Here is a 9,831-nt window from a genome sequence, read left to right on the forward strand (position 1 = left end):
CGAACCAACGCCGAAAACAACAGTAATATGCCTGTATTAGTGCGACCAAGATACTCAAAACAATTCTACAGAAGAATTTTCTATGAGGTTAGGAATGATATCATCGACAAACCACTTCGAAGACCTTAAAGCAGTCCAACGTACTTCCACTAGCGTTTCCACTAAAGTGGAATTTGCAGCGGTTCAAACTGAGGAACTTATGAGATATTCGCTAAAAATAATTATTCTAAAAGTACGAACTGCGTTATGAGTAATGTTTCCTGTGAAATATTTCGTTTAAGGATTAAGTGTTAGTATTGCCTTGTTTAATTGTAACAACCTCTAGTATAACAGATGGAAAGTTGTGTAAGGGTGGTAACTGAAGGAATTATTTTAGTAACTGAGTAACATCTGAGCCCTAAAACAGGATTTAGAGTGCATCTCTTCGCAGTTCTTCAAACTGAAAGTTCACCGTGTACTCAGAAAGAAACATTGTTTAAACTTACTATATTTCCATTTATTTGGAATAAGCGTATTTACACAATTGTTGTACATTCACACGGCTCTACATTAGATATTTACAGAAAAATTGAACACTGAACATACAATGCCATAATCGATTCCTGTTTCATCGGAAGTTAATAAGGCCCATTTCCATTGGAGTAGCCCCCATTGCCCCTCGGGTATCCACCATTTCCATTTCCATTGCGACTGCCATTGGCATAGCCACCATTAGCTCCAGAGTAGCCGCCGTTACCGTTCGCGTAGCCACCGTTGCTGTTCGCGTAGCCACCGTTGCCGTTGGAGTAGCCACCGTTGCCGTTCGCGTAGCCACCGTTGCCGTTGGAGTAGCCACCGTTGCTGCTGGGATAGCCACCGTTTCCACCGTTAGCGTAAGCCCCATTGGCGTAGCCTCCGTTGCCACGACCCGTCTCTTCGTAGTTTATGGTCGGCCTGTAGCCGCCTTCATCAGCCTCGTAGTCGACCACCTGCCTGCGGCCATCTGGTAGCAGTACGTGGTACTGGCCCTGGGCACTCTCGTCCTGTCGCGACTCCTCGTGGCCGAACTCAGCACCTGTTTGCGCATCCTCCACGGAGTAGTTGAAATCATAGTTAGCTGGCTCCTGCAACAGAGATAAGCGTACGCTCTCTTAGATAAATGAGCATATTATGTCAAAGAGAAGCGTGCACAAACTTTGTCGTGCGGGAGAGCTCCCCCAGTTAAGTGTACACAAGAATTAGGCAGAAGCGAAGTTGTCAGAAGGGGTCATGAGTCATGGCTGAATAGCTCCGTGGATACAGGCATTATCCACACAAGGTAAGTTCCCGAGTTCGAGTCTGTCGGACAGACAGCTGTACGTAAAGTGGCAGGAAGTTTAAAACACACACTCCTCACACCAGAGAGAAGGACTCATTGTAGAAACAGTCCAAGAAATTCTTCCAAAATAACTACACCCTCAATGCCTTAATACGCTTAAATTTGGGTCATATGGCAACGAAAAAGATTTCCGGGCATCCTTGCAGTTCTCTGAATGTGCTTTACAACTGCTGAACACTAGTTCAAATTGATGATGGTGAATTAAAGTTACAGTTTTGGGACCCAAACAATTGTCGTCTCTATGAAGACTTGGGTAGACAATAATGATCTAGCTGCATTATTTGTAGTAAGATTTTACTGTTATTATATTTGACCAAAGAATAAAAGTCCATAAATGTCATGCTTTATGTCACATATTAACAGATCTCCTTCATATTACTTTATTAGCTTGTTCCCAATTTTCAAATTTGGATGTACTCTTGAATTTTCCTAAAAAGAAAAAAAGAAGCATATGCAACGTATTCTAGTGCCTTAATTATTACGCCTCATCGTTTATAATTAAAATCTTTTAAAATACTTTTCTATAATATTAAAGAAGTAGCCGTGCTAACATCTTCTACCATTGAAGCTTTAAATGCACCAGTTTCTGAGTGTAAAAGGCAGCATCAGAATTTAATATACAGTAAGCAATAATAAAATTGGCCATATGTTTCGGGAGAACTATGGTACACTAGCAAAAGTATTGGAAGTCTACGCTTACAGTCTGTGTCCAAGAATGCTAACCGCGCTGGGTAGCAGCGCATTCAGGGCGTCCTGCACGGTTCGCGCAGCTCCCCCCGTCGGAGGTTCGAGTCCTCCCTCGGATGTAGGTGTGTGTGTTGTCCTTAGCGTAAGTTAGTTTAAGTTAGATTAAGTAGTGCGTAAGCTTAGGAACCGATGACCTCAGCAGTTTGGTCCCATATGATGTTATCACAAATTTCCAAATTTTCCAAGACTGCTAAATAGAATTATTAATTTTTTTGTGAACGGAATTCAGTCAATATAATATTTTAAATATCCCATTAGCCTCATCTACAGCAAAATACAAAGCACTCTTAACTGTATGTTGAAAATATTCTCTGACATGCGTGTATTCGGTATCAGCGGAACTGAAACTAAAGTTTACTCACAAGGTTAATATTTAAATTACAATAACTATTGTACATTTAACTAGCCCTAAAGGGAACTTACGGCCACTACGTACAACGGGAATGTAGTAACGTAGAATGGAAGTTATTAAAATGCTCTTGGAGCTATATGGTGAAGCAGGTATTCCGTCTTTGTGGTTTGAAACAGACTGAGGCTACTTTCGGTAATGCATACATTCTAAACATTGTGCTGCGAAGCTCTGGCAATGAAGCCGGTGCTACGTTACTGATTTCTGTATTTTCTGTCTTATCCTGCACAAGAAGGAGATGGTCACGTTCTTCGACGATTGGATGGCAGACAGGCGTACTAGCAGTGGCGTCATCTAGAAATAACATTTATTTTTCCAAAATCCCCGAACGAAAATCTACAAAATATTTGCTAGTCGAAATTTCAAGCTACTCTTTTTGGTCAAGAAAAATTTTGCACTGTGCACGTACTGTATGAGGATATTTACGCTTCGGTATCGGTATTGACTTTATAATGCATCAGTTACAGAAGAACAGTTGTAGATCGACGAATATAGTATTTGAATTACGGGAAAAAATATGTTCAGAAAAAATAGTTGTGACATACACTGTCAAAAATTGCAGATCGAGGGGCGGCGGACAGAAAAGCAGTTTGTGGGTAATTCTATGTGGCTTCTTAAGCGTGTGGTGATGTAAGGATACATTTCCTCCTGGACATTTGTCTACAAGACTTTTTTACTAGTTTCGTTTAATACTGTTCCCTGTAAGAATATGCGAAACTCGTTTCATTGTAGAACTGGGCTAAACGATGTAAATGTCATAAGAACTCCTGGAGGTAGAATACATTATTTTGGTATAATTAATGACAGTTATCGGCAACGCTATTTCGGCATGCTGTACTCACAGAGAGATCGTCCTGGGAGGCACCTCCTAGGCCATAACCAGCTGCACCAGGGACTCCGTACACTGGAGAAGGAGCGCCAAAGCCATTGCCCCCTGCACCTCCATTGGGAGCCCCGTACTGGGTAGACAGGCCGCCGTTTCCTCCACTGAAGCCGTTCGCTGCTCCACCGTTCGGGGCGCCATACCGTGTTGATAGCCCGTTCATCCTGCCGAAACCGTTACCGTTGGGAGCGCCGTACACAGAAGAAGGGGTCCTAGCCCCGTTGAAGCCGTTTGTTCCTCCATTGGGTGCGCCATACTGTGTCGAAAGACCGTTTCTGCCTCCAAGTCCGTTTGACGCTCCATTAACCCTTCCAAATCCATTTCCATTGGGAGCTCCATACTGAGTGGAAATGCCATTGGATCTCCCAAAACCTCCGTTCAGGGCACCACCATTAGGGACTCCATACTGAATGGACGGAGCACCGTTTGTTCTACCAAAGCCATTGGACAGGCCATTGCCTCCACCAAAGACTCCATTAGGTGCCCCGTACAAGGAGGAGAGTCCTCCGTTGGTCCTTCCAAATCCATTGGCACCAGGAGCTCCATACTGAGTGGAAATTCCGTTGCGGCCACCGAATCCGTTCCCATTGGGAGCACCATATCTGGTCGACAGGCCATTCGTTCGGCCAAATCCGTTGGCACCGCCGTTTGGAGCACCGTACTGGGTGGAGATGCCGCCGTTTCCTCCTGGAGGCAGGTACTGGCGGCTGACTGGCGGTTCTGCCAGCACGCTGGCTACAGCCAGTGTGAGAATCAGGAAATTCTGTGGAAGAGAGATACATACAGAATCAGTCACTGGTTTCAACGTAGTGGAAGAAAATATTGTGTTATTGAATATCCTACAGTTTGCTTCGATAGGAGCAGTGAAGAGAACAACCATGTGAGGAACACTCACACGTACGGTGGGCAGTACAGGGAAGTGGGATGGGGTTGGGTCGAGAGCGTCTTTCAAATTACCTATTCACTTTTTAATTCCTGGATAACCAGACGATATCAGATATTGTAGCATTAGAAGGAAGGCTAAATGCGGTCGCTATGACAGGGGACTATTATCTTCGTTTCCTAATGTTAGCGGAAATCAGCCAACTATTCTTAACATAAATTGTGAGGGAAGAATAATGATGATGATGATGATTGGTTTGTGGGGCGCTCAACTGCGTGGTTATCAGCGCCCATACAATGTCCCAACCTTTGCTCAGTCCAATTTCGCCACTTTCCTGGATGATGATGAAATGATGAGGACAACACAAACACCCAGTCATCTCGAGGCAGGTGAAAATCCCTGACCCCGCCGGGAATCGAACCCGGGACCCCGTGCTCGGGAAGCGAGAACGCTACCGCGAGACCACGAGCGGTGGACGGGAAGAATAAGGAGTTCATGTTAATGCTTTAGGCCTACTGAGAACGAAAGATGAATCGCTGCGTCGAAAAACATTAAACGTGAGACTGGTTCAAGCTTTTGCTTTCTTCATTATTAGTTATGACACAAAATGGACAGGATTTTCAACGAGAATTGGACACTCCTGAGTGTACGAAAAAATCTTCCTAAAAAACCATATAGGTACTTCTCGCCTTATAGAATGCGTTAGGCAAGAGAGAATGGATGCAACGGTATCTTACAAAGATGTATCCCTAAAATTGTTGGGACACATTTTCTGCATTTTAAGCTCCTGTCACAGCTCCTGTCACAGTGGTCTACACAAGGGGAAAAAAAGAAATAAGCAATGAATAGTCATGTAAGAACAAAATAACTTTAACGAAAACATTACCTTTGTTAGATAGCTGACTAACGTACTGAACCCAAGTGCACCTACAGCAGAAAGCATATACATATTAAACTTTGTGCTACGTAGGGAACGCTAAGTGGTAGCCGGGGAGGTAGGAGGTTGGCACTGGGTTACGTCTTTATGCCTTTTTACTGGATTATCTGGAAGTGTCAAAAAAGGTGAAAAATCAATACCTAGAAAGCTGTTCTCGTCGTGAAATTGTTTTAGTACAAAAGCGTGGATAAAGGGTCAATCTTAATTAGCTTATTAGAACACTCAAGTCTCTGCACGAAAAAGATGCCCAGGTTAGATAGTTTCATATTTTGTTGCGATGTTGATGCCTACCAAATCGTCTTACTTTGGTTGTCACTAAAACAGAGCAGTTCTTTGCCGTAAAAAGCACAAGACACTCTTTTTTCACGAAATCATAAAGGACAAGTCTCTAAGCTAACGAATCCGCACTACCTATTGCAATTTGATGAAAGTTCTGGGAACGATTTCTTGCTCAAACTAATTACATTACTGATATTTCCCTATTCGTCAGTGTTCGAAATTTGTTATTTCGACTGGAGATAATGAAGCAACGTAAAATTATCAAGGAACGACGACAGGGATTCGTGTGGAACATCACTAGCAACAAATTATCTACAGAAGTCTGGATATTTCGAAAGAAAAATAACAAGCCAAGGATCGTTGCTCTTATACACTTAGCAGGCACACTGGCTGAAGTCCCCTTGTCGTTATTGTGGTTGTCATCGTTCCCAAGATTAGATCAGGCGAATGTTGGAGTGATTCCTTTCAAAACAACGGGCGGGTCTTACCCGTATCGTAGCCAGGTTGATACTGTGCTCTGCCATTAATTATCTCACCACTGACAGATTTTAAACTGGAAACTTTCCTTCGTAGATACATTTATTTGCAATGCCACAACAATAACAATGGCAAAAAAGGTAAGAGAAATATGTGATCAGAAAGGCACCTTGCACTAAGCAACTGACAAATAGATTTATATACAGAGAAATTTAAATACAGATTACCGCTGTACTGGTAAAGACACTTTCACCATAACTGAGGGTCCTGAAGGATTCAAGTTCGCTTCGGAGTACTTGAGTACTATTAAATGCTTTTGTTCTTGCTCGAGAAACGCGGCAGGTCGTAAGGACCCGCGTCAGACCAAGTGATGAACTACTTCAAGAAGATGTATCGGTTCTAGCCCGAAATCTACATGCTGCTGAGATAGAGGTGTAGCACCAACATCCCCTCCACGCAATCGTCCATTGACGTCGCAGGCAGAAGATGATCCAGCTATCGGTAGGCAGAGTGTAGTACTGGGGCCTGATTGTGGAGTCATACGGACGAACCAAGATAGGTGAGAAATATCCCACTGAGAAAAGTGAAAGACGCAGTCTTGTCATGTTCAGTCTTAAAAACCGCTGTAAGGAAGAAATGAAGGTAGTTTTTCATGTCCATATATCTATACATGAGCTCACCGACCATCCGATGCTACGAGCGAGGGCGACTGCCCCAAAACACCATTTTATTCGGAACTTTAAACATTTATAAATACGTGGTCCAGATACATTATTGTGACCAACTGTTAGGAGCCTGCTCAACCACCTTTTGCTACGCATATGTGCAAGAAGAGAATCGGTGAGGTTCTGGAACGTACCAGCATGAATGTGGAGCCATGCCATCTCCATTGCGTGGCCAGCTGCACTATATTTCTCAGCTGAGGATCCCTGGCGCCTACAGCCCAATCATGTGATACCACAAATTCTGGATCGGGTTTCAACCTGGGAAGTTTGGTGGCCAGGGGACTACAGTAAACTCATGCTGGTGCCCTTCAAAACACATACGTACACTGCGAGTTAGTGTGAAATGTTGCATTGTCCTGCTGGTAGATGCCATCGTTTCGAGGAAAAAACAAACTGCATGTGATGGTGGACATGGCCCCAAGGGTAGATTCACACTTTTATTGATCCACTGTGCCTTCCAGGATGACGAGTTCACCCAGAAAATGTTCCCCTGTCCATAACGCTCCCTCCTTCGGCCTGATTGTAGCAGGACCGTACACGCCAACAGCATCCGTCCGATGTAGCGTTTCAGAAATGCTTCCACCTCAAAGCAAATGAGTATGCCCCTTGGGACGTCAGATAAATCGATCCTCTTCCGCTTTGCGACAACGACTTCGCTGTTTTCCGCATCGCCCCGACACGCATTATGCCTATACACACCATTGTTAGTGCTGCCACTTGCCATCGCCGTCTGCAAGTGGCAATTGCACTTTGACATCTAACATAGGCTGTGGTCACGTTAATGTGACTGACTGTGTATATGTTTATTGCTAAATTTTTCCGGAAATGGATACATTTGATAAGTAAGACCAATAAACACAAAGGTAACATGCTCTGTCCATGGTATGAATGGTCTGGGAAAGAAAGAAATATTGATTAACAATAATCAATCGCAGAGTAAGATGCATTGGCAACTCAGGATCACCCAGCGAGAAACTGAATCATTTTCGTTTTGTGATAAATATTGAGTGCATTTTCGAGCGGTAAGCACTGAAGTAAGATTCTAAATAAGTCTGGTTAGCCTCAATCCGCCGGCCGCTGTGGTCGAGCGGTTCTAGACGCTTCAGTGCGAAACCACGGTGCTGCTACGGTCGCAGGTTCGAATCCTGCCTCAGGCATGGATGTGTGTCATGTCCTTAGGTTTAAGTAGTTCTAAATCTAGGGGACTGATGACCTCAGACGTTAAGTCTCATAGAGCTTAGAGCCATTTGAACGATTTAGTCTCAGTCCACTTTTTGCGAGCTCTTGTGGAATGAACGAAACAAACCCTCGACAGAAATATTTCCAAAGGTAGATCATTGCTCAAAAGAATTGTTCCCGAACTAGCCATTAAAGAGAAAATTTCAGATAACATTCGTTGGCTAGACGGTTCTCAAAAACGTGATCTCAGTTCTGCACGGATTCTCTATCATGTTTCTTCACATTTCTTAAACCTCCCTATGTAAGAGACATAGCTGTCAGTCTTGCAATAAGTAAAAGTTGCAGTGAGATGCTATAAAGCGATTTACTGAGAAACCTGTATAAATGAGAAAGAACATGGCGCTTGGAAATCTCAGTTACGCATTGCAAATTGATAGTACTATCTTTATGAAAGAGGAATTCTCCTTGAAAGCTAAAAAGCTACCTGGGAATGAGTTTTACGTTCAAACGTTACAATGAAAGGAAGAAAAGGAAAAGTACGATACTTCCTAGGCATTTATCTTGCTAGAGGAAGCCCTCGGCAAGGCAATGTGAGGTAAAGTGTTTGAAGACGTAGCAGGATGGAGACTACTGAAGAAGGATGGAGGAGAAGCCTTGCATGATAAATTTAGAAAGATAAACTAATTTCCGTAAGAGTTTGAGACATAATTTCGGCCTACATCCACATTTATTCAATGTGAATGTCGATGAGTCAATGGAGGAAGGGAAAGAAAATTCGAGAATAGGGGGAAGAATGTAAAGAAAACAGACAGCGGTGACTGGTGGGCAGAGTGGATGAATAAATAAACAATAACTTAAATATCTCAACGAAGAGCGTGCCCTCCTCAGGTTTATGTCAAATAGCCCGTTTACAAAAACTGTTTACAATAACGTCACTCTCACTCACATTTTTTATGTCGTAATGCCAATAAATTACACAGAAAATCCAGCCGTTTAATCGCAGTCCCCACTGATATCGCTGTTAATTTCACTGCCGGTATTTGGTTCATCAGTGCCAGTATTGTCGCTACTCTCCTCCTATGGAACGTTGATCTCTCTACGATCCAGACCTTCTTGAACTACACTTTTCCATAAACTCTCTGTTAGATGTAGTCTTCACGTAAGGAGCAACTGGTAATTTGAAGGATGTACGATAATGACACCGAATCCAAGCACTGTTGATTTCCTTTCGATGTTACCAGCCACAGGCGAAGACTAATTTTTTCGTTTTAGTTGAGGAGAAACTGTGTCTATCTGCCTAAATCGAATGGGTCTAAAAAACTGGTTGAGGTTGCTCAAAATGAAACCGATGAGCAGTAGCAGGAAGGATGAAATTGACAAAAACTTTCGTTACCCCCGCCCCCGCACAAAATGACTGACATTTTCCTGGGATGGCCACAAAGAGAAATGAGAGGAGCTTAGCCTCCACGAGAACTCAGCAGGTGTGAGCTGCAGCGTACCGGGTAACTGAGTCTGCTGTGAAGAGGACCTGCCGGTGAGAGTTAACGAGGAGCAGCTCGGCGGTGAGGACTTACCTTGGCCATAGTGATGCCTGCTCGATGGGCGTGGGACGAGTGGTGCTCGCAGGTAGGCCGGCCGCAGTTTATATAGAGCGCCACGCGGATGGGGGAGGCGCCCCTCGTGTCTCCCAACTGGATTCTGGGCCCGTTGCGTCACGGAGCGGCGTGGCGATCGGGCGCCCCGCTCTCCCACACGATGGCCATTCCCTAGCCGAGCTTCGCCCGCCGTTGCGACAACGCCCCCTGTCGAGGCGGTCCGTGCGTGTGCGCTGCCCATCTCTCCTCAGAACGACCGCGGCCCATCGCCACTGCACTACGTCCTCTCGTCGGAGCTAACCGCTGCCTGCCTCTGAGTTCTCGCTCTGTCTCGTCTACAATCTGATTTGTTGCTACGTC

The 9,831-nt window shown here is 44.3% G+C and overlaps 1 protein-coding gene across 1 annotated transcript; it reads right to left on the reverse strand.

Moving 5' to 3' along the window:
• Positions 1-494: 494 nt before the first annotated feature.
• On the reverse strand, positions 495-9,488 carry LOC126191076 (pro-resilin-like). The gene is made up of 3 exons (XM_049931795.1): positions 9,451-9,488; positions 3,356-4,159; positions 495-1,103 (listed from the first exon to the last, which is right to left on the reverse strand). The coding sequence occupies exons 1-3, from the start codon at positions 9,457-9,459 to the stop codon at positions 618-620; spliced, it is 1,299 nt and encodes a 432-aa protein (XP_049787752.1). The 5' UTR covers positions 9,460-9,488; the 3' UTR covers positions 495-617.
• Between the last annotated feature and the right edge of the window lie 343 nt (positions 9,489-9,831).

Source organism: Schistocerca cancellata, chromosome 6 (assembly GCF_023864275.1).
Source record: "Schistocerca cancellata isolate TAMUIC-IGC-003103 chromosome 6, iqSchCanc2.1, whole genome shotgun sequence".
Classification (NCBI taxonomy): domain Eukaryota; kingdom Metazoa; phylum Arthropoda; class Insecta; order Orthoptera; family Acrididae; genus Schistocerca; species Schistocerca cancellata.

Excerpts from the sequence above, each read along its gene's own strand:
- LOC126191076 (XM_049931795.1), bottom strand. Across the intron at positions 1,104-3,355 it reads CCTCCCAGGACGATCTCTCT|GAGCCAGCTAACTATGATTT; the intron begins GTGAGTACAGCA and ends TCTCTGTTGCAG.